Here is a 25,690-nt window from a genome sequence, read left to right on the forward strand (position 1 = left end):
ATCACAACAGTACTGACACAACATCAAAGTTTGAGAAATTGCTAATCAATTCTAGCACGCTGGATGCACCATTTAGAAAGTGATCATAACATACTTTAACCCTTTAACTCCCATGAGTCACCAAGACAGAATTTCTCCTTATAACATCAATACAGTATCAACCAGATAAGTGATGAGAATAAAGAAAAATATCAATTTGGGGATAATTAGTTGATCCCATATTAAATTTTCTGAACTAACATTATAAGAATTGTATGGTTAACAGTGAGGAGAATTACAAATTTGATCTTGGAGTTAGAGGGTTAAGAATTTTTTTGCCACTATCAATCATAAACCAAAAGTTTGCAGCACATCTAAACTGTCTGTTAGACACTTTTTTCCTGTAAAAATAGGGCGATGTATTTTACTCCTCCCAGAAATGTAAACTAAAAAACTATGTTAAAAAGTGATGATGAAATAATAATCACCTTTATCCATGAGTGATTTAAAACTTGGAGAGCAGAGAATCTTTTATTGTCATCAACAACAAGCATGTGGTTTATAAGATCCTGGGATGGGAGACAAGATATACAAAAAAAAAATATATTATTATTATAAGAAATAACAAGAGTGCCAATGCCTTGTCAAAAATAATGTTAGCCATTCAATAACAAAGGAGCACTGGTGAATATTGGTGAATAATCCCCTCAACTTTGTGTCAGAATTATTCAACAACATTCACTGAGCCTTAGGCAAATAATTGTTAAATATCATTCCATATACATTCCACACACCCCTGTGAGAGAATCCCTTCCTTAAAACAATAATTGTTAAATATCATTCCATATACATTCAACACACACCCCTGTGAGAGAATCCCTTCCTTAAAACAATTATTGTTAAATATCATTCCATATACATTCCACACACACCCCTGTAAGGGGATCCCTTCCTTAAAACAATTATTGTTAAATATCATTCCATATAAATTCCACACACACCCTGTAAGGGGATCCCTTCCTTAAAACAATAATTGTTAAATTTCATTCCAGATACATTCCACACACACCCTTGTGAGGGAATCCCTTCCTTAGAATAATAATTTTTAAATATCATTTTATTTACATTCCACACCCACACCCCTGTAAGCAAATCCCTTTCTTAGATATAGGTTATAAATATCACCAGACAGAATTTTTTTTGGATGCAGCAATTCATACCTTTGCTGAATCTGATATGTCATCCCAAAAGGGTGACAGGTATTCAAATTCTCCAGCAAGAATCAAGTCAAACAGTTCATCCTGGTCTGGACTGCAACATGAAAGGTAAAAAAGTTAAACTCATGGCATAAGACTTTTAACTGATACAGTGAATGGTTTGAACCCAGACAGAACAGTTGGTCAATTAGTCTAATTGTCTGATGAGAGAATGCCTGAAAGTCAATTGCTTACAAGTGGAACACTAAGAGGAAAATTTCATAACTACTGTGTGTGTACACATGTATAATTCTCTATTTAATTGACTTTAAGGAATATAAAGTAAATTTACAAGTTATCAAAAAAAATCACCAAAAAGGAATTTAGAGGAAAAACAAAACTATTTAAAACTTTTGTGAAATAACAACAAACCTTCTGAATGGTGGAAATCCACAAAGAAGAATATAAGTGATAACTCCTGCTGCCCAAATATCAACTTTCAGACCATATCTGTTATAAAAAAAATAAATTTAAATCATGGAGCCCCAATACCCTTACTATGACATAATTAGCAGCTGCTGCATGAGAAAAGGTAACTTTGTTTAAGATTCAAACTGGATTGTCAGACATGAACCCTTAGCTACTGAACTTGGTGCTTAACTTTCACTCCCAGTTAGTTTATCGTTAGTCAAGATTATTATAAAAAAATCATGATTTACCATTGACAAGAAGATCAATTAATTGCTAAAGCTTAATAAGTCTGTGGCAATTAATTAATAATTGTTGTGTCATCCTACTTCCCCCCAGTCTTTCAGCAAGAGCATTGATACAACAATACATGAACATGAAATTTCTTTTAGCAAAACACAATTGAATGGCATGGCAAGCAGAAAGTCCATTATTTGTTGCCAAATATTTGCAAGTTAAGTTGAGGGCTCTTGTTCAATGCAAAGAAAGTAAGAGTAAACCCAGTGATTATAACTTTATTCTTGGTCTGTAAATAATCAAATTTCAAATTTCTTTTCAAATTGTTTCACACTCACCCTGTTTCATCCAGGATTTCAGGTGCAACATAAGTTGGTGTTCCACAAACAAGGAACATGGGGCTTTTCACTTCAGTAGCTAGTCCAAAATCTGCTAGCTTCAAGGATTTTCTATTATCTGAATAATTTACAACCTGTACAGAAGCACACAAGAAAGTCCAATTAGGATTCTGTACAAATAAAAATCACCACTGACAGTTACCCAAATCATAACACTTAAATTGCGATTCAAAATAGCTTACAACCAAGCTACTTACTAATAAATTTTCTGGTTTAATATCTCTATGTACAACATTCATGGAATGTAGATAATGCAGTGCTGCTGCCAAGTCGCGCACCATATGGCTGGCATCTTTCTCTGTGTACTTGGTGGCCTTTACTATTGCTTCAAAAAGATCTCCACCCTTAATAAATCAGAAAAAAAGAAATGAAACATTAATTTGGTAACCTTCACTTTTAAGCTTACAGTTGTTCCCTTCGTATCTTGAAAGGAGACCTCCTCAAGTAGGGGTCAGAGGAAAAAATTATCAAATGCCTTCTTGGCAACTTTTCTCATTTACAGCTTACTAAAATATTATAGACAATCAAATCTTTATCAAAGTAAACTGGCTTACAAGGCCAGGGCTAATTAATTGCTATGGGTAGTTATGGGATGTATGGTATGATTTTGATCATGACAAAAAATCTTGATTCTCACCTTAACTAGTTCCATAACAAGGAATATTTCTTTAGAAGTTTCATACTCTTCAATAAGTTCCACAATATTTTTATGTTTCACTCTTCTTAATATACTAATTTCATTTTCAACCATATGTTCCTGAAAGAGGAATAGCAGCATTAGTGTAAAAGGAAGGCAAAACACAATATCAATGACAATCTCTTCTCTTCAACTGCACCTAAGCCACAAGAAATCACAAAGGGTTTTAATCCTTTAACTCCCAAGATCTACTTGCTTATTATCCACACTAGCTTCTACACATTTCCTTGTAAATTAGTTCTGAAAATTTGGTGTTAAATCAAGATAACAACTGTTAAATGATAGGTTTGAGTATTCCCATAAACTGTATGCTGGATAATGTATGAATACTTAGGGGAGAAGTGCCATGTTTATCACTTCTGGGAGTTAAAGGGTTAAGTAACCCTGCCTAACACCAGACACCACAGGGAGAGATAAGAATAAGGATAAGAGGGTCTCCTTGCAATTTCAGTGCCACATCCTCAACACAGTGTTGAGAATATACAAATGCACTGGCTCAAGGGTTGTTTCTTCATTATAGCAAAAAAATCCTTATAACAAATTTCACAGGGAACAACACCTTGATGGCAGAATTGCTTATCAAAGGATTAGCTAGAAGGAGGTTTTCCCAATGAAAAAAAAAACAAAACAAACTTCCCAGTGAACAAAAACTGAATTGATGCTCTGTTCACCACAGGTAGTAAGGGATTAATAACAACAACCCTTTTCACCTTTCTCCTTAATGTCACTTTCCATCTTCACTAACTCTGATCTCCCAAGGTGGGTTCAAGTTGTTACAAGATGTATTCCTGAATTGGGTGTTGTTTTCAGGACTTCATTTTTAAACACCATTAACAATATAACATTGGGTATCTGTTCAGATGCTCAGGCCCTAGCCATGACACTCTACCAAGGCAAGTTAAGTGAGAGACATTCTGTACAAATAGACCTTACCTTTCCCTTTACTTTAGCTTTGTTAATAATCTTCAATGCATATTCCTTATTAGTTTTCCTGTCAAGAAATCAAGATGAAAAGTCCATTTCAATGCTTTCTTCTTGTTAAGACTGTTTTTTTCAATGCCTCTTTCAGCAATTATACAATTTCACTGATTTTTTTTATAGATTTGAGCTGTTTCCTTGTATTTGTTGCAAAAAAATGACACTTCATTACATATTTGGGTGTGATGTAGAATATAAATGAATGCTCTTCAGTCCAGTAATTTTGTCACAAGTTTGAAGTTTGTTATTTTCAAACATAAAAGTCATTTGTGATGCTATCTATTTTTTACCAAAAAAGTTCATGTCTATATAAGAGCCCCAAAGTTACCCACCTATTTTTACATTCCCTTACAACAGCAAAATTCCCATCTCCTATAACTTTTCCTATTCTGTAGAAGCCATGCACTGATATTCTTTCTCTTTTAGTTTTCTTGGGATCTTTAGCTGTAACTGAAATTAAAAAAAAAATTACATTTGACTTAAATGTAAGATAAAGTACCATACCATAACTGTTAAGCTTGCCTAATACTACCTCCCAGAATTGAACAAAAAATTAAAACTGAGATATCTATTTTCACAACACACTAAAGAATACACTGAAGACTTCAGTTGGTGCCAATATAACTTCATTTTCATCTCCTGCTTTACATATAACACAGACAGCAACCAAACTAGACATAATAAAATTCAAATATCCAACCACAATACAAATTAGTACAGTAAACTAAAAAAACTGCTTTAATTAAAGTTTTATATAAGCAGTAAATTGTTTACAAAGCATTCCAAATAAAAAATTTAAGACAAAACAAATGTTGTTTCTACATATCAAATAAAAATTGAATTTGTTCCATTAAAATCTGTAAAATTTTGTACTGGTGCAATATTGATTCCCTTATGATAAAAAATTCTGCTGGTATAAATTTTACATTAACACATTACAGCAGTATCCATGAAATCATTTTTAGAGAAATTATCAGGCATAGGAACAGATTGTAAAACTTATAGTTTTAAATGAAATAATGTTCACAATCTTTCCATAATTACTTTAGGCTCAAGAAGGCAAAAAATTCATTTTAAAAATACAGATCATTTATTAAACAAAGTATCCCCACAAGGCTTCTACAAAGAGAAAGAGAATTAATTTAAGAGCAAAAGCAACAATTCCTCAGAAGCTTGGCACGACACATTTTATGCAAAACTGAGTCTTTTCTATTTTCTACTTTCATTATGGTAAAAACCACAGGATTCATTAAGAATCAAAGAAGGAATACTGAAATCAACCAATGAGAAGGCTCTCAGGTGAAAAGTTTAGAGCCACCTGCTATCAAAGGAAGTAAGCTAAGCTGTGAGCCTCTTTCATTTACATAAACTTTTATCTAGATATACAAGCTCTTCAGACTGATAAAACTTTTTTGAATTGTCAAAAACTTCAATAAAGCACTCTTTAGGGTCAAATTCATTTCCTAACCTTAAATAAAATTAATTTGGTCTAGACACTTTTATGTTTACCTTCATTATTTTATGTCTGGGAAGGTTTAGTGAATTAAAAATTTTTACTTTATTTTCTTCTCATTTAGTACCTTAAGTATCAGTAATTCAAGCAATAAAAAGCTAACACACCATATTTTTAATGACATATATTGGATGATTTAGTTAATGAAATGAGATTTAAGTTTATTCTTATAATGGTTACTCTTTGAACTTATACATATTCAACTTTGAGGAAAAACTATTTTTTATTGGAAAATGCAATAATGATGGCAGATGTGTTTGTTACCAGATAGGTTGAGAGAAGATGGAAGATAAGAATGAACAAAGGAAAAACTAATTATTTATGAGACAGTACCCTTAAAAGGAAACTCAAAGAAAGGATTGGTAACAAGAGAACTTAAAGTAGGATTTCCATAAATGGAATTGTTCTGCTTGTATTACACTTCACAATTTACTGGTGAAGTCACAGCTGGATAGAAAAAGAAAAGGGGAAGATTAGCATGATCTTTGGGGAGATTCAATTCTGCCTCCAAATTCAAAATACAAATGATAAGTAAAAACATTAAGGTGATAATTCCTTGTTATCAACCAAATGACAGTATTGAAGGACTTGAAATGAAACTTTTAAAATGTTACACTTTTGAATTGGGTAAAAATTGATATTGTTATTTTCACTTGCATTTGAACACTACAAACCCTTCACCAAATTAAACTTCTGTTAAACCCACAATTACACCCTTTACTTGCTTAGACCACCAAGATGTTTTAAATGTTAAAGATAGAGACAGATTAATTTGAAAACAGAGAAGAGACAGAGCTGCCAGGAGTTATCATCTCCATTTATTTGACTACTGGATAACACTCACTAACCATTTAGTACTCTACCAGTTCTTATGGTTCAAAATCAAACATGACGAATTGAAAACAATTTTACAATTGGATTATGTGTTATGGCTTTCATAATCACAATAAAATTTTAGCTGATCAATGCTGGAAAATATTTCAAAATGGACAAGGCCTAGTATCATTTAATAGCCAATTTATTTAAGTAGTTCACAACTGAAAAAACACCTGTCAAATTGCCACAAGTCAATACCTACCAGGAATCACCAGGAGTTAAAAAAAGTTAAAATAAACAAATGGTTAAAATGAAAGTTGAACAATTTACATGGCTATAAGTTGCAAGTAAAATCTGATAAATTGATTTTTTGGTCAAAATCAAGAAAACTGAAATTGTGTCTTGCATCTTGGTCTTAACAAGTAATAAACCTTGCTTGGGTTAACGTAATTGACAGTGAAGGCAGAAAATGGTGGCAGCCGTTTAAGTCAATCAATCAAAATCCTAGTTTTAGAGTTTTGAAGATTATAACAACTCTTATTCTTCAATCTTTGGCTTGCCTAGAGTATAGTGGAAACTAAAATATTCTACAGCTTTTTTGGCACTCAACGAAAGAGCTTAATCATTGACTATGCACTCCAACTAAATTGCATAACAATTTAACAGCATCTGCTAGCTTCTAACAAGTTGTGACACTAAACTCTACAGTTTTAAGCACTTGACTTTAATAATGAAAATTAATTGAAACCTAACTTAAAAACAAAATTTAAAACTTGCTTATCTTTTACTTAGCGGAATTTCAATATCAGCAAACAACAGCACATTAAATTTCAAGAAAGAACAAAAGTATAATCTACAAGTTGCTTCAAAGGTTTATCTTTAGCACTTGTTTACTTTAAAGTTCAGTGAATTAAACATTTTATTCATGCTCCCAATTCCATGAGAGACAGGGAATAAGCAAGGAGCTCCTTCGTATCTACTCAAATGATGCATCCACACCAGAATCGATTCTCTCTGCAGAGAAAGCATATGACATCAAGGTTTAGTGACTTTAGTTGTCTGAGAATTCCAATTCCCCTTTTTTTAAGGGTGCACTCTATTGATATGAAGACAAAAACATGATTGTATTTTTCAATACACTAGCAAAATTATTGGACCAGTTTTGCCTCACATACTTTTTAAACCATATTAAAAAAAAAAGTTTGAGCACACAGGAACTATCAAGCTACGAAAAAAATTATTGAAAGCTACAATAATTTCAGAAATCATTACAAAAATTGTGTTTTTGTCTCCATATGGTGCAAATGGTGTTTTATGTAATGCAGTAAACAAAAGATCCAAGATTTAATACAAATAGACTATTAAATCAGTTTTGCACGACCCATGCTCTCCAACTGGTACCTACATTAACATCTTGCTGTTGCCACCTGCTTGAACCCACCCATGCATGGTACTCATTTGTCTTGACCACAAGTTCTAGTTTTCAGATCCCCCTTCCCAAATAGAATATTCGGAACCATTGTTCCTAAGCAGAAATGGTCTACATATCAAACAAAAGCTGTCATCCAATTTCTATTTACAATTTGTGTGATTTAAAACTGGCCCAACAATAATTCAGTATTTTCTCACTTTTAAGTAGAGGGGAGCTCCTTGCAAATTGGAATATAAATATAGAAGCAATTTAATATTCACATAACTCAAGAAAAACCCCAAGTAAAATTTTCTCACAAAGACAAAATGGAAGCAGAAATAATAAACCATCACAGAAATAATAAACTAACAGACAGATAGGGAAGGAAATACAACATGAACAAGATTCAGTTTGGGATGAAGAAAGACTACTAAAAGAGAAGGCAGAGAGAAAACCTTGCAAGGAAAAGACAACACAAAACTTGACCCATATGCGAAGTCAGATCTGAGAATCAAACCCAAGCCAAAATGGGAAGAGAGTAGTTTTGATTCCAATGTATCATCCCTGCTTCTGTCACCTAAAGCAGCTTTTGCTAATCAGTTTATGCTTTTGGTGTGTGACAAACACAATTTTTTTTCTTAAGTATTCACAATGCGGGAATCAATGTCATTTAGGATAGATTTATCAGTGCATCAGATGCCAGCAAATAATCTCAATAATATTACTCATAAATCATCCACAGAAAGTGATTGTCATAATAATACAATAAATTGAAACTGACTGATAATAGTATAGTCAAGGAAGGGAAATAAACAGATTACATATTAACAATGATGAACAAACATTACAGGTTAACAATGATTGAGTAAACCATTTAGCTAAGTGTTTAAAATTTTACTATTTTAAAGATTAAGCTGGCCTGTCACACAGAAAAAACATTACATTTAGACAAAAGCTGCCTTAGTAGTCCCCAAAATAATAAATAGGAAAAAACAAACTTATAAGGTTGGTATATATATTTTATTCATAAAATAAAGATGATATTTACAGCTTGAATATACAGAACAGGATATTATGGGGAAAAAATCATTCTACACTGTCATTTCTGTTTATCAGGTTATTGATTTAAGTTTGGTTTATCATTTTAGTAAGAAGTTTAATATGCTCTGTTAAAAATATATTGCAAAAATTCAAGCAAGGTTTATTAAAGAATCTTTGAGTATATGTTGTGTTTTTGAATGTTTAAATCATGCATTTAGTCTCTCTATGGGTATTCATGCAATTCAACATCACTTCCGGTTTATACTAAGATCAGAAGTTGGCCCTCTTGTGTTAAAAATATTTATAATTCTTTCGCTTCTTGGCGAGATCTTTTATGAAAAGCAATCTTTTCCAATGATACACAGGCTTACCAACCCATAGAGGGCCTTGCACAATGTGCTCTAAATCTCAAGACATATTTTAATGCAGAAGAGAAACCATCTTGTAACAAGAAATTCCTGTTCACAAAGAAGCTGATGTTGCTTTAGGTTCACAATTACTTCTTGAGTTTTATTTCAGTTTATTCCCAATTTTTTGGGTTTTATGCAAGGAAATATCTACTCAAAATTTTTAACTTCAATTTTATGAATTTATGATATATCTGTTATTATTATGATCAAGGTTCAATGTCACATTTTCTCGTGTAAGCAGAGGAAGTGTTAAATTAACACTTTCTCTATTGTGTGACAAGAAGGGAATCTAAATGATAAACAAATAATTGTTAAAAATTTTCACTCTTCAGAGTCATGAGAAGATTCAGACTTCATCCAAAATCATGCCAATTATAGCTATCAGAGATTATACCATACCAATTAATTATTAGCTTAAACCAATTCATGCACAAAGATGAATGTTTGTTACATAAGCTATGAGGAATAATAAACTTGTTTGTTTGAAATTTTAACTTTAACACTTTGATAGAGAAATCCTAGTGTTTCATGCTGTAATATTTGGTTGTCAATAAGCATAAACAAACAGTTTAAGCATTCTACTGTATCTCAGTGCCAGAAAGAAATTCCTTGAAAAGCTTCCATTCACTTTGGTCTCCATGCTTCTTGTCAAACAATACACAGCAATGTGGAATTGATGGGTGCTCTGGTGAAAGCAGTTTCATAATTCGTTCAGCTGCGAGGTATTGTAGGAAAATTAGTCAGTTAAAAATTGGTCTAGATCAAAAAAGGGAAAATGAAAATAAAACTACATCCTTGAGTCTTCAAAAAGGCAGAAAGGTTGATAGGTATCTAATATTTTCCTCTAGCAATTCAATTCCAGAGGCACCTATTGTTTTGTCACAATTGAAATATGGGACAATTTTCTACAAAAACAAGTATTCAAATTATCAACATATGAATAACTTCACTTCCTTCTTTTGACTAGCTCACACAACAGGTTGTGGTATCTTTTGATTTATTTTTTCTCCTCAAAAGCAAATCTGCATCACTTTTTGATCTCTTTCTGAGTGTTTGTGGTAGTTCATTAGACTGGGGAATCTTGTGATCGTAATGATAATTTTCTACAGAGACTTTTGAATCTATGTGAATTTCACTTATGTGTGGGTGATTTTCTGCCAATGATGACGCCTCATCTAGACTGTCATGTTCAATACTCCGTAAACAGTTTACTCTTTCCTCTAGTTTTTCTAAGGCTGCTTGTAATTCAACAGTAAGTTTTTTCAATTCTCTATTCTCTTGTTCTAATTGTAGAGTTGTGAAACGATCTTGAAGGTCTTTAGCACAAAGCTGATTGAGCTCAGCATCTGGTAAACTTAATGTTCTATGAAGTTTCTTCCTAAGCCCAATTGCTTCATCATATGATTTATCAATTTCGGAATGTAAGCCTGAATCTTCATCTTCAAACTTTGAAAAAAGTGAAGGAGTGTTTGGTCGACTACTAAATGGAGAAGATGCCTGGCTACTGAGGGGTGATGTGGGCCGGCTACTGTAGGGCGTGGTGGCATGGCTACTTAATGCGATTGTACCCCTATTTCCCATTAGTTCTAACTTCTTATCTGGCTCCGATTCATAATCACTGAGCCATACAGTTGAATAAAACTTGTCACTTGACGGAGGGTTTGTCTTTGTTTTAGGTTTCCTAATGACTTTCTTCGGAGCTCCCTTCCTCCAAGCTGTGTATAGTATGAAAATTTACTAAGTATCACTCTTGTTCCTTTTCATTCCATAATCACCATCCAAATTGATAGGCCCAATTCTACATCTTTCCATAATTCAAGACAGAAAGGCTTAAAAGATCACTTTATATTCTTTTATGTTTTTTTTTTTAATCTCAGGGTGACAAATCTTCAACTAAGACAGAAAGTTGCAATTTTTAACAATATATTTACAGTTTAAGTAAGGACCTACAAATCAGAATTTAATATTAATGGAAGCTAGCAGCTTTGATTGTGTGACAGGCAAACCTTAAGCTTTAAAATGGATTAATTTTTTCCAACCACTTTTTATATTGTTTATTAAATTTTAAAAGTGTTTATTGGCATATAGTTAGCTTTAAGCTGAGAATTTTTTTTAAAAATACAGACAAGGAGAAGGATCAAATATTTTCATTCAGAATTACATTGAGTATGTGAAATTGTGACCAGCACAAATTCTTCAAGTTGCTTCAGCTACTCATATAAGTATGGACTTGAATCTGAAGTACTCAAACCCCTCTGGATGTCTGTATTTCAGTCAAAGCAGGCATGATCTTGGATAAATTTTAAGTGTCTCACAAAATAATCTCACCTGAATCGGGTGATTCCTTCTCAAAGACATGAGCTGGGTACCTGTTTCAAACAAACATCATTTCCTGTTATCCAAAGAGTGTCTTCATCAATAAAATCAACAGTTAAGTTTGGAAGTAATTGATTGAAGCTACTAAATGATTGCCAACTTAAAAATTACTCAGACTTGAAGTGAATCGCAAGATATCAATATTGCATGTACTGACTGCTTTGAGAACCATATCCTCTTCATTTGAAGGCTTCATGTCACAATTTATTGAAAATGAAGTCAAAATGACCCATCCAGGTCTGAGTCTTGTATAACAACCACTGAGCAACCACAAGTCCCACTTCATGACATTGAAAATGGCCCAAAATAGTGATCTAAAACCTTTCACCCCCACAAACTGAGAACAACAATTTCTTGCAACATGTGACTTTACATTTCTCTATAACTTATGCTGAGAATAAGGTTTCCTATGTGGGCAATCTCCTCTGGTTGATAATCATATCAATTCTCATTACCTACCTCCTTAAAAACATATTGTAATTGTAAGAGAAATTTACACATTTACCATACCAAGGATGAAAATGTGACATGTCGAAGATCACAAGCAATCTGAAAAGCTCCCACTTTTCACACTCAACTAATGAAAGTTTGACAACACATTAAAAGGTGCACTTCACAATGAATCAGTCCTACACCAGATGACATAGTTAAGTCCAAATATAATTTTCCACTTGCATAGACTTACAGTTCCTCATTAGGGTGGGCATAAGAACTGTTTGGAGTCTGCAAAAGAAAAAAGCATACAAACCAATATTGTAACTATGACACTCACTTGTAAATAAATCGAGGTGGGGAAAAATCACTGCTTACTTAAGATACTGTAACTTAAGTTGCTAAACACCAGAAGCCAAAACAAAAAAAGAAAACAAAAAAAATTCACTAACCCTTCTTCCAGAAGATCCATTAGGAGACTTGGCACTAGTTGCTGTTTAAAGAAGATTTTTCGTTCAGTAATTATGAAAAGGTTGTTTCAGTGCATGGAGAGGACTTATTTACTATTTCTATCTAGATAATCATACTTTCTCAGCATACTAGTGGTAAGACTTTGGTATTACATTCAGCAATATATGTTTTTTCTTGACTATCTTTTCTTCATTCTGAACACCATCAGTTATCTTCACAAAAGAAACACAGCATATCAATCATGTTTAAAAGGGATTTTAATAACAAATAAGTAGCCAACACACCTCTTGGGCTGTGTCCATTCACCTGTATCAGAAATAAATTAAAATATTGTCACCACTTAATTGGCTTTACTGCAGTGTCAATCACAAGTCAAAAGATGAAGTATTTCATGTGCTATTTGTCAAGAGTTTCTTTTGAACTCAAAGAAATAAACGCACTGAAATCCTGCCCTTGCTCTGATCATGTGGCCATGAAGTTTATAAGTGCTATTTGTAACAAGTTTCCTTTGAACTCAAAGAAAGACACCCACTAAAATACTGTACCCCATAGGAGCCTGTTTTAACCCTTAAACTCCCAAGATCTCATTACTAATTCTCCTTGAAATCTGCCATATAATTCTTGTGATGTTAGTTCTGAGAATTTTTGATATTGTTCTTAAGTCTCATTGCTTATCTGCTTGATGTCGTATTGATATTATAAAGAGAAATTCTGTGTTGGTCACTCATGGGAATTAAAGGGTTAAATTTGTCTATGTATTACAACTTTACTGCACTTGCTCTCCAGTTAAAGGTTTAATTTACATTATTTTTAACACAGTACCAGAAATTGATTGCTTAGTGCTCTAGGTAAACCAACTAATATTACTCTTACCCTAGCTGGTGGTCCAGGACTCATTCCTCGTTCTTTACCAGCACTCTTAACTAAATAGGAATTAAAATTAAACTTACAAGACATGAAGAGATTGCACAAGCACATCTGCAGTCTGAGACTGCAATGATCAATATTTTCATTTGCAGTAATGCATTATCTTAGTTTTTGGCATCATGTCTAAGTTCCAGTTACTGAAACCATGCCTCAGTGGACAGTATTCACATTTAACACATCATTTTTGCCATAATAGCATACAGGCTAGTTAAAGCTTTCATTACAAGCTATTTTAACTAGAAACAAATACAGTACATCCACTTTCAAAAATCAGAACTCCAAGGTTATACATTTTCCTTTTTTTAATCAAGAAAGACTTTTTTAGTGTAAAGATGTTACTGAAAGAAAACATCTGGCTTTAAAATCAAAGTGAAAGATTTATATATGTGTGCAGATTTCCTCAATTACAAGTAAAGCAGTAGAGCAGCAAATTTTACTCACAACTACCTAAATTAAGTTTTTTCTTTTTCTCTTGTTTTGAACACCATGAACTATTGAGATTTGTTTCTCAACTCATTTTAAGACAATGGAATGTTTATTTCATAACTGTAGAAAATTTAGAACTGACTAACAATATAGCAATATGTCAATTTTACCTGATGCGGACCGTCGCACCTGACGATCACGAGAGGGAGTGTGGCTACCGCCTGAAAATATTTAACATTACAAATTCTTGTAACTGCTCACTGCCAACTTTTTGGCTTTAGGAAGGATATTTTATAATCGGATTATTATACCAAATTCTACTTATTAATGATTATACTTTTTGTATAAACAATTTAATACATATTTTACCTTTGATGTTTTACAACATAATTTATGAGCCAAATTGATCATGATTGTATTGCCAACTCACTTCTATTTACTCTCTTATGTATCAATTTTTTTCTCCACCTGGTGGACCTCTAGCACATTCAGTTTAAAAATTTATTCCTAAACATTTAAAATGCTGTTGTCTTAGTTGATCTTTGGTCAAACATTGAAACAATTAGCACAAAACTGCTGTTGTCATACTGCAAATCATTTTAAAATTCTCCAGAATAACTTTCAAGCAATTCTTTTTATTTAATTAGAGGACTTTGTTCTAAAGGCCAGAACAATTTATTTTATTCTTTAAAGTTATCTTGTTGACAGTGTTATGACACTATAGTTTAATGGGTTTATGGAACTGTTGTTGCTCTACATACCAGTATCATTAGAGCCACTGTCTCGCCTTCCACGTGGGGTTCGTAGTGAAGATGACCTTTTCAGGCCAGCAGGCCTCTTGAGATCTCTATATGGAGTAATCTTATAACCTAAAAACAAAAAGTGTAGGACATACTGCGGTCAGTTTTAAGAACTCAAGCAAAGAGCAGTGTATTTTTGCACCAAAAGAAATAAGATGGCTCTTATAACATGCAAGAAACACTTTAGCCAGTTTGATCATGGGTTTGAGTTCATGACCTAGCCCTGTCATTGTACAGTATTCTAAAGAGGGAACCTTTACTCCCTCTTTAACTCCTTAACTCCCAAGATCTCGTTTGTAATTCTCCTTACTCTCTGCCATACAGTTCTTGTGATATTAGTTGGGAAGAATTGGTATTGGGTTGACTTATAATCCCCTAATTGATATTTTTCTTTATTCTCATCACTTGTCTGCCAAATAACACTGTAAGGAGAAATTCTCTCTAGGTCACTCATGGGAGTTAAAGGTTAACCAGATGTATAAGTGGATGGGAGAAAACTGAAACAGAAAACTTGACAGAAAGCTCAGCTGCAGGTTCACGGTGATAAACTAGCATTCCATAGAAGTGTCCGAGACATACTTCTGATCACGTCACACTGGGCAAAACCACCCATAAGCACAGGAAGTAATGGGACACTTGGCCTTAAAAGTTTAACCTCACCACTTAAAAAATAGTTGGGATAACAATTATGTAGCTAGCATAGAATTCTCTAGTAATCATCCTACAAGACATAAATACAACTGGTAGCTTTAAGCTACCCAAACACAAGTGAGCTCTCACATAAAAAGCCACTTGAATGCTTCAAAAACATATTACTTCACTTTTTTTTTTTAATCTAGAAAAGTTGCTATGATATTTCAACATGAACCAGACCACTAAATCCACAGTCTAGATCCATAAATCACAGTTGAGCAAATACAATGCCATCCCTGATTGCTTTTAACACTCAAAGGAAAATTGCTAACAGTAATCCATTTATGAAACAACTTCAATAAAACGAACAGATTCATTTTATTACTAAAAATGTCTTGAGTGTAACATGACATGACTTTGAATAATAAAAAACAATACCATTATAGTGCAATGTACTGTAACATACCATAACACTTACATTCTACAATTCCATTTCCCTTCCCAAGCAATAGGAATTTACTTTCCTATCCAATTTATATTCCATTACAAACACTTTTAGCACAATTTTCCAAATACCTTCTCAGACTCTAAAAATAGTTCAAAACTCTAAATTTATTAGTTATAAAAAAGTATATGCCCTTGCCCATTGCATTCTCTTCTTGAATAAATTTCTGAGTCATTTCTTATTCACTGTCCAATTTAGAAATTTTCCTAACTCTTTTTCCAGACTAAGACCTTTAAAATTCACCAACCTTATTAACATTACTGTAAACTCGATAAATAACAAACGCAACAATCTATCTAGAAATTCCCTATAGGCTACTCAATATTTGTATGTCCTTTGATAGGCGAAAGCCCTTCAACATAACTGTTATTAAATGTATTACTATTACTAAGATTACCAATGTTTTAAAATTCAACTTAAAAATGCCATGGATGCTTTTAAATTCTGTAACCCCTTACATTTTGTCTCTCTCAGTTAAATATAGCATAACATATTTAGATATAATATTTATATAGTAATAGGAACTTTAACTTTAAGTTTAACAATATTTTGTCTAATTCAATTTGCACTTACATAATAAGCTTACAATAAAATTTACTTTCTTTACTGAGATTTAATTATGGAAGATAACACCTTAGTTCTTAGTTTTTTATTACACTTTTTCTTGAGAGCCACAATGGACACGCAGTACTTCAGATAAATAGATTCCAGTTGACTTATTATTGGCAGCAAGTTCCAAGTGCCTTTACATGGTTTTGTAACTTTAAAAACTGACATAACTTGTATCAGCGAGAAGATAATGTTGATAATATGATGATACTTAAGAAAAAATATTGCTATCAAAAATACTCATTTATCAATAATATTGTGTATATTTGGATAACCATGCTAAAAATAAGAGAATCCTTGACTAAAAAGGATAATACCCTATTTGATTTGACGAATAATTCTGCCAAAAATATAACAGACTGGTTGTGATTGAGTGGAATACACTTTTCAAAGTGTTGATCAAATGAAAGTCCAGCCTTGAGATTTTTGATGAAATTGGGAATGAATTACTTCATCCACATCTTCGCATGAATGAAAATACCATATGTTGAAGTAAACACCGCAATAGACTTTTCTTACAAGAAAGCCTGTACAAGTATACTGAAAAGTCAAAACAGGTGTTCCTAAATTATAGTAGGAATTTCAAAGTGCTTGGTTTTCAAAGCACTACAAAAGTTCGGATTACTTCTGAACTGTACCATAATCAATTTAAGAAAAATCAGTGCACCTTCTTGAATCAAGATCTACAAAAAAGGATAAAATTTGGTACTGCTTCTACCAGCAGTAATTGTTTCTTTTCCTTCATATTATTTCTGACCCATCCAGAAAGATGTTTGGAGGGGTAAATATCAATAGATCTTTTACCTTGTACTTGTGAAACTCTCCCCTACCTGATACTGTAGGGGAAATTGTCCAAGTCTCATTAAAATTCTTCACAATGAGCGTGAATAAATAATAAAAATAAAAGAAACTTAAAATAAATAAAACCCACTACACAAAAAATGACCTGCATCTCTAGTGAAAGGCTATATATATATGATACTATGATTGTCTACTATATGGTGACTAAAAAATTTCAAATAAACTTTGTGTGTAATATAACATTAAAAATGAAAATTTTTCTGTGCTGATAAAATTGAAACTATCTGGTAATACTTTGGTTAAATAACCTACTTTTAAAATTTACTTGTAATATATATACAATACTATGGTTACTTTTACTCACAAGTGAGTATTATGTAATATTTTGATTAAATAAGTTTCAAAACTTTGATCAATTAAAAACTGAAAACCCCACACCAAAAAAAAGGATTAAAATACACCTTCAACCATACTGGTCTAGAGTGACCTTTTTAACCCGCAGAAGTAATGTGTTTCTTTTTTAACTGATCTATTTTGATGATTGATGCAAGTTAAAACTAGGGTTGTCATGTTATGAAATACATGAGTAAAATATTCTCAAAAGTAAAAGTATTTGTACTCATCAATCAAGCAAATAGTGGACAGTGCAAAAACAAGCACTGACCAATAAAAATCCAATCCAGTTTCAATGTGAGATGGCAAGTGAAATCTTATTTAGAAGGAAAAATATTGTGAAGCACATCAAGCCAAGACTGTTTCCAGAGAGTCAGCAGGTGATATGTTCAACATCATAGGTTTCAGGTCTAATTTTACTGAAGGATCTTTTGGCTCAATCTCATCTGCATCCTTCTCTTCCCTGGAAAACTTCATTGGCCTCACCGATGCAGTTGGCTTTCCTTCATTATGCCCTTGACTCTTGTTCATCTTTTCATTGTAAATGTAAATGTAGTAACCATTGCGACCAGTATCATCTTCAGAATCAGAGCTTTCTGGAGATAGGTTGCGTTGAAAAGGCATCGGGGGCCTCTCTGCATTTCTTGGCCTTCCTCTTATAGCTACTGGTTTGTCAGAACCCGCTTTTGGTTTTATGGGAGCAGGCTTATCTGAGCCGGTATGCTTCTTTGCTGGTCTTAGAGATGTACTTCCTTTCACTGGAGTAGGCGTCAGAGGCTTACGTGAAAACTCAGATGGAACCCCAATGGCAGACTTTGGTCTGCGAGCCTCAAAACTTCCTGATAACTTTGGTGTTGGTTTTGGGGATGGTGTGTAGGACTTTCTAGTGTAAGTGGGTCGAGGTGAAACAGACCTCGTTCTTACAGGTACTGGCCTTGGTGTAGTTAAATTTGACATGGATGCTGCTAAGATACAGTGCAAGTGAACTGTGAACTTCTTTTCTGGAGGTGGGGGCTCAGGTCGCAGGCCAGGAATATAGGAATAAAATTCTGTGACTGGTGCATGACGCCAACGTGGGCGGAAGCCTGGGATTAAAACAAACCAAGGCGTTTTAATGACTTTTCCAAGGAAAATAAATGCAAGGTGTTTGCCATCGTATAAGCGAGTACAAAAACAAGTGCATTTTTTTTGGCTTGAATTTGGGTTTTAACGAGTTCCTATTTCCTGACCTGCTTTGAGCCTGTTTTGTGATGATATCTCAGTGATTGAAGAGAGTGCATATGGTGCAGTTGCCTTTGTCAGCAACTGCCATTTGTGGAGAGAATGCAAAGACAAGGTGCATGCATTATTGCTGATTGTTGCTCATTTTTGCCTCGCTTACACGAGAGCCAATAGTCGACGGCCTTAACCCTTTAACTCTCAGATCTGATTGTTGATTCTCCCCTCCAGCTGCTACACATTTCCTTATAAATTAGTTACAAGAATTTGGTGTTAAATCAAGGTAACAACTTTAACCTGATAAGTCTGAGTACTTTCATTACCCGTTTGCTGGATAGTGAATGGATATTTTAGGGAGAAGTTAAATGTTAATCACTTCTGGGAGTTAAAAGGTTAAAGTATATTAACACTAAGCCAAGTGACCCATAACTGCCGGTGCTTATTCCTGGTTTATAAAGTAATCAGTGAATACATGTCTACTCCTAGTTGGAACAATATTTCAATGCAAGGACCCCCTCTCCTTCCATTTTTGGCTTTGGTATCCATATATACTACTGGGAGGAGAGCAACACCACAAGAACTTAGTGTCCTGTCCAAAAATTGGGATTTAACATGACTCTCTGATTGATAATCCCATGTGAGGCCAGTGCTTCTCCCAGTTGTGTTACATCCTCACAATGGCCCTTGCTAGCCAATTTGCAGACATATCTACCGTACAAAAATTCCTTACACACAAGAATGCTAAGTGCACTTTACATTTTAGTAAGTACAAATACATCTACACCTATGTAATTATTTTTGGTGATAAAGTTTTTTTTTTTTGTCTCACCATGAAGTAACTTTGATATAGATTGCTGACTACATCGTAAGGCAATTGATTATACATCATTACAAGAGTATTCACCACAAGCCATAGCCACACATTTTTGATGACATGAGTAACTTTTTGGTACTTGAGGATCATCATTTTAGACTTCAGTCTACATTCTTTTTTGAATCTCGCACTCTCTCTACACAGTTCCTCTTCAGAAATTGAACAAGTGACGTATTAAAATAATGTTTTGCCATCACCAAGGCTTTTTAAGAATCTTCACTGGCCACTGTTATCAGATTTTTCTTGTTTCTTTTTCAATAACATGGCTTCACTCTACAACACTAACAAATATGTACCTATTTTTACACAACTTACTTTGCACATCAACATCAAATCCTTCATCTGGGAACTTTTCATTACTTTGGAGGGCAACAAACATTGTGTCATCACCAAACAGGTGTCTCAGTTCCCTAATCTACAATGAGAAGAAACAGAATATCATTTAATTTTTTTTTTCAGTTTCATAATTGGAGGCCCATGCTATTCCAGTTACTTTCAAAAGGCTTCTCCTTTCCTCTTTGGCAGGAAAACAGAATTCTGCTACCCTGCACAAACCAACAATCAACTCAAACATATTTGTATTTGCGATATTGATGCCTAAATGTTTGTTATTACATTAAGAAAATATCACTGAGTAGATGACTGCAGCTGGCATATTAAAAAATTAAATTTCAAATTCATTTTTCTTTTTTTTTGACAGCCAACACCCTTTCAATAGAAGGCAAGTCTGACAAGGACAGGAAATAATTACCAACACACAACTGTGAAAATTAACATGGAATTACTTAGACAATTTTGCCTTTCCTCTAGCAAAGCCATTTCAGACACTTTGTTCCTAACAAACAATCTCAGTATTGTGATATTGGTGACCAAAGAGAGAAAAAAAATGATCATGAGAAAATCCCTTAACCCAAAAACCCTTATTTAAAACAAAGCTCTCAAAATGACACAGAAAGGAAAGTTTTAGACTGTAATTGCATGCAAAAAATAAATTGAAGCCATAAAAAAGTCATAGGTTATCACTGCCGCCTTCCTATCTGAATTAACAGGAGTGAAAATTGGCACCACTCCTGGAGTACTAAATTGCATGTCTACCATGGGTGTATTCCTGAGAGTGTTGAACAATACTCTAGCAGGAAAACAGAACCCTCCATTCAACCTCAGAAAAAACAAGAGGCAAGATGATCTATAATTAACTGAGAAGCGAAAAAAGGCCAATCCAGGAAAATAGGTTCATCCTCTTACTAATAATAATAACAGTGTCAAAAATACTGCTTTTGACCTTTACACATAAGAGTTAAAAAACCAGGCTTACATTAAAAACCTTTCAAATGTATAAATAAATCAAAACAGGTCATCTTTGAGATGTTCAGATGCGAGCCACAAGAACCGGATGTGGTTCATAAACCAAAGACTTAAGTTCAACTCCTAGCCAGCATAAAGTGAAAAAAATAATCTTGCTTGTATAGACTACTGATTATTAACTGCGGCATCAATTATATTCACTGAAACACACTTTTGAGTTTCTGACAAGGAAACAGCTTTAAGTCCTTAACTACATTGATCCCTGATAGGGAAATTTCCCAATTTTCACAGGCTTCAATTCATCTTAGTTTTTTGAGTGGGTCATTCATCTCAAATCATATTTGATTGTTGTCATAGTCTCAGGAGTTGATCTTAATCCTTATTTGAGAAATTATGGCTGAGAAACATGATGCAACTTTCATCTGCTTAATCTAAATCCAACCTAACCAAAAACTTATCCAGTAGGAGTAATCCATGAGACATTATGTCTGTGTGATGGTCAATGGCTAAATATCTTGGTCTAAAATTATCATCCTCTCCCACAAAAACAAAAACGACACCATTCATGCTGAGCAACAGTTGCATGTTGCAACATACTGCACATACTTTGCAGTTACAACTTATAAAAGATGAAGACCAAGGTAGAGAGCATAGTCAAAATGATCCTTTATTCTGATCACATAAATATTCACTTTGATACACTGTTAGCATCAATCAATATTATCTTCACTCAAAAGCAACAAATGTTTCTTCACTTGAATATCTGGATAAATAGCTTCCCAGAGAAGCAATGAAAACAATCAACTTAATCCTGACGAGCACCTTAATTCTCAACAAAGCTAAAAAAATGAACAGAACTCAAGTGAAAGCATAAATAAGTAACAACATTTTTGCTTTCTTCTACCAACATTTCATTTTCAGAATCATTCCACTTTCATCAACAACCAAGCAGGGGCAATTTAATGGTCAGATTCCTTTGAAATGGCATTGTTTGAGAAGAATAATAGCTGCATTGACAAATTTTTTTAGAAGTTCACCAATCTCTTTATACATTCTTGTTACACCACAATTTTGTCAAGAGACCAGCAATAAACACAAACACAATAAATCCACTTGTCAATTCTAATGGGGCATATCCAAATCAATTCTTTACCTTTTGAATATCAAATCACTAGAATTTTTCTTAGAACTGATTAATGAATGTTAATTTCCATGCAAAAAAAAAAAACCCAAAATCTTGCTACTTCTTTCTTATTTATAGTTTTGCAATTGACTATGATGCTATTTTTGTTTCATTCTTTTAGAACAAGACACCCCCTACAACAGTACAATAAAAACCAATATTTACTAAAACACATCTTGATAAGGGAATGCAAACAGCATTCCGAAGTAATTACCTAAGACGAATTATGTAAAAATACGCCTTTAGATATGACATTTTTAAGGAGATAAAAAGGTGCATGGATCAAAAAATGACAAAATCTTGGGGATGCTTTCAGGAAAATAAAACAGGAAGGAAACTTCAATTTATCCGAACACGTAGCACCAGGGAATTTATTGCGAGACCAACGTGTAAATGAAGCAAATAAATTACCTTTCAATAATGAAAGTAATATGAAATAGCTAGGTTTCAGTTTCAGACGAAATTCTAAACGCTTCAACCGAGGAACAGGTAACAACATTTCAAATTCTCGGGGTCAATTAGAATATTCCGCAGACAAACTGTAATCAAACAATGAAAGGTTTTGAGTGATTAGAAAGCATGAATATATTTTGTTTTGGCGAGCCATAAAATATTTCTGAAAAATACAAACAAGAGATCGAGAGAGCAGAATTTCAACAAAAAACCACATCATAGCGGTCAGCATTTGCAAAGGATAGATCGCTCCAACAATCTGAAATCCCTAACTTCATGGGCGGAAGTGTGAAAATTGCCCACACGAAGGGTATAAATAATGAAAAGAACGATCCACGTGGCGAGAAGCGACTCAAATTGTAAGCACTTTGAATTTAATGGAACAAATCGTACCCACGGGATTGTATCGAGAGAAAATGAAAGAAATTAAAGACAATGAATAGAATACTTTCGTTTTACTTAAAACTACAACGGCGATCTAGAGAAACAAACAACAGAGTTGATCAGCGAAACGCTGTCAATACAACAGGGCGCAATTTACAACTTTTTTTCCATTTCAATGCAACCCCCAAGGTTTCAAGTTTATAAGCGTACACGATTGAATTGAAATCGCTTGCCCCAAAATAAACTTTCTGTGATAGCTTCAAAATATAAATCTGTTTGAAACGCTATAATCTACGTGATGAAAATATCTGCCAGCGACTTAGTCGGCTTTTTAGCCGCCTCTCACCGTAGTTTACAAATTTCGACACGAGCTTATTATACACACGACAGACGCGCACGAAAATCTCACGGATGCCTCTTATTTTAGCATGTCGGGCAGCCTAACGGATTCTAAACATTTTTGGTGAAGTAATATCACGAACAAAGGCTTCTAGCCCAAAACCAATGATAAATTATTAATGACAACCATAAGACGAATGCCTCTCGACGCATTGAATGAAGCAAGCGAAATAAATGGCAGATCAAAATCCCTTACCTGTTTACCATCAACTGTATGCAACTTGTCCACTTTGCCAAGCGTTCCCTTGGAGGACAAATGATCCAAAACTTGCTCTAGGTTAATTGCTGTTTTCGCGTTTAGTAGCATGGTGACTTTCTTCTGTGGGGGTTTTCCGTTCTTTATTACTGTCACCAATTTCGGTTTGATGAAATCGCGAGTACCGTCGATCAGATGAACTGACGATGATGTTGGTGGTGCTTCTTTCTTGTGGTGAGCGAGCGACCACGACGGTTTCATGTTTCCATAGCCAGCATCGACTTCTTTGAATACATTGGTCGAAGAGCAAACATAACTAGCGCCGTATTGTAGTTCGTTTACATCTGTGATCATTTGGCCCGTTTCGGCGTTGAAAATATAGCGCACAGCCCCTGTGGAAAGTTCCAGCTTGTTTGAAAGCTCGGCCAGTAAAGCGTCGAATTCTTTATACCGCTCGGGCGATACAGCCAGTTTAAGCCCACAAAAAAATCGATCTCCATTCCGGTAAAAGCGAATTTGTTTCGCGCTAAGACTTTGGTTTCTTCTCAGCAACGATGTTCGGTTTATTTCTTTAGAAGACGCGTTTCGAGAGTTTGATCGAACGAGGCCGGGAGAAGGAGAGCGGGATCGATCATGGTCTCCGTTCATCATTCCATTCTCCATTATTGAACGTTTCAACGCAACTGGAAAAAGAGAAGGAGAAACGTTTAATTATTCACGTCGTCTATGACTAAGATTCTTCGACGTGACCTTATAAATAAGCGGTTTTCAATCTGAGTAAAGCGAGGGGAAAAAACGCCACCGCAGAACAGGGAGTTACTTACATTCGGCCGGCGCCCGATTGTTCCTTTCCGCTTGGCACCCACTGGCTCTTTATCAGTTTGCTAATGCGTTTAGGGCTAAAACTCTGTCCAAGGAAACAAAAATAATAGTCTCATATTCTATTCTGAACTGGTGAGGGCCGAAATGCACCTGCACTAAAAGAAATTACGACCATCCACTGTAAACCTGACAACCGCGAATAATATTTTGACTTGTCCTGGCCATGAAGTGCCGCCTTCTGATTGGCTTACCAAACGTTGTAACAATAAAAGAAAATTATAGCCAATCAAAATGAGATCTTGCATCCAACAAGTACCCGTATTTCCTGTCACAGATTTACCGTCTGAAAACTAGAAAAATTGAGTTTTTCACCTCAATTTTCTAGGAAAAAAAACTGCTTTTCTTCTTTACCGGTTACTCACTTTGAAAATCTATATCTCGCGGTTGATAGTTAAATGTAAATTCGATGCTATCGAGTCACCTTTGTTTGAAATGATTTTGTATGAATTATTGAAAAGTATAATATGGATTCATTCATAGGATATCACTTTTCATGTGATGAAGCTACTCTTTGTCTCGATCGACGCGATAAAATTATCGATTTGCATTCTGGATTCATTAGTTTGCGAGAATTTTAAAAGGACCGACCACCGTAGAGTTTTTGGTCTTGCCTCTAAAAAATGATGTCACGTCTTATTCATGTCACCCCATAATTGAAAGACCTGCTTTGCTCTCAAAGAAACCACAAGAATTCGCGGGTAGAAAATGATTCTTCTTCGCGCTTTTTCTGTCACATAACGAAAAAAACCGAGAAATTTACTTGCCCCAGTTAACAGCCACTTGTCATTCGCGTAAAGAAAACACATATTTTACTTCGAACCAAAGATTTTTCTTTTCAGTTTAATCGCCTCACGTCCGTTGCAGCTGGCAATGCTTAGTCAATTTCGAAGCCGCATGCCAAATTTCATTCTGGAACTGTTCATATTGAGCACTGAAACATGTCCTTAAAAGGAATTCGCTGGCTTCTTAATGGACTTGAAGCGTATTTGGAATCATTACAGAGGAAAACACAAGCATACGTCGAAAACATTGTGTTTGTGAAATCAACCCAAATCTTTGCATAGGAAAATTAATTGATGATAAAATGAAAACCCTTGTAAGGCAACTTGCATTTGTGTTTACCGTCAGATATCTTCCTCGAGACTCGATATCCCTGAGGGGAAGAAAAAATAATTCAATATCTTAATGATTTGAAAATAAGAAAAACAAATCTAGGCTGCCGAGCGCCAGGGAAAGTAAATGATGTTGATCTGGATCTTTTCGCCTTGGCAAAACTATG

At 34.2% G+C, this 25,690-nt stretch overlaps 1 protein-coding gene across 6 annotated transcripts in view; it reads right to left on the bottom strand.

Annotated features, from left to right (window-relative positions):
* LOC113666341 (serine/threonine-protein kinase DCLK1) overlaps nucleotides 1–24,591 on the bottom strand; it is a 31,702-nt gene extending 7,111 nt beyond the window's left edge. For 3 of the 6 annotated variants that reach the window (XM_027182119.2, XM_027182118.2, XM_089190811.1), the window contains exons 1-18: nucleotides 24,354–24,591; nucleotides 23,530–24,212; nucleotides 19,925–20,024; nucleotides 14,538–14,645; nucleotides 13,947–13,997; nucleotides 13,297–13,346; nucleotides 12,708–12,729; nucleotides 12,405–12,445; nucleotides 12,206–12,243; nucleotides 11,473–11,513; nucleotides 4,286–4,403; nucleotides 3,909–3,966; nucleotides 2,916–3,035; nucleotides 2,476–2,622; nucleotides 2,219–2,352; nucleotides 1,608–1,685; nucleotides 1,200–1,290; nucleotides 468–548 (exon numbers count right to left, since the gene is read on the bottom strand). In XM_027182119.2, coding sequence (XP_027037920.2) covers nucleotides 468–548; nucleotides 1,200–1,290; nucleotides 1,608–1,685; nucleotides 2,219–2,352; nucleotides 2,476–2,622; nucleotides 2,916–3,035; nucleotides 3,909–3,966; nucleotides 4,286–4,403; nucleotides 11,473–11,513; nucleotides 12,206–12,243; nucleotides 12,405–12,445; nucleotides 12,708–12,729; nucleotides 13,297–13,346; nucleotides 13,947–13,997; nucleotides 14,538–14,645; nucleotides 19,925–20,024; nucleotides 23,530–24,192 — 1,941 coding nt within the window. In that variant the 5' untranslated portion in view covers nucleotides 24,193–24,212; nucleotides 24,354–24,591. The remainder of the gene's footprint in view (nucleotides 1–467; nucleotides 549–1,199; nucleotides 1,291–1,607; nucleotides 1,686–2,218; nucleotides 2,353–2,475; nucleotides 2,623–2,915; nucleotides 3,036–3,908; nucleotides 3,967–4,285; nucleotides 4,404–11,472; nucleotides 11,514–12,205; nucleotides 12,244–12,404; nucleotides 12,446–12,707; nucleotides 12,730–13,296; nucleotides 13,347–13,946; nucleotides 13,998–14,537; nucleotides 14,646–19,924; nucleotides 20,025–23,529; nucleotides 24,213–24,353) is intronic. The other 3 variants (XM_089190814.1, XM_089190813.1, XM_089190812.1) reach the window with 1 other exon arrangement.
* Nucleotides 24,592–25,690: the final 1,099 nt, after the last annotated feature.

Source organism: Pocillopora damicornis, chromosome 13, assembly GCF_964200805.1.
Source record: "Pocillopora damicornis chromosome 13, jaPocDami1.2, whole genome shotgun sequence".
Lineage (NCBI taxonomy): Eukaryota > Metazoa > Cnidaria > Anthozoa > Scleractinia > Pocilloporidae > Pocillopora > Pocillopora damicornis.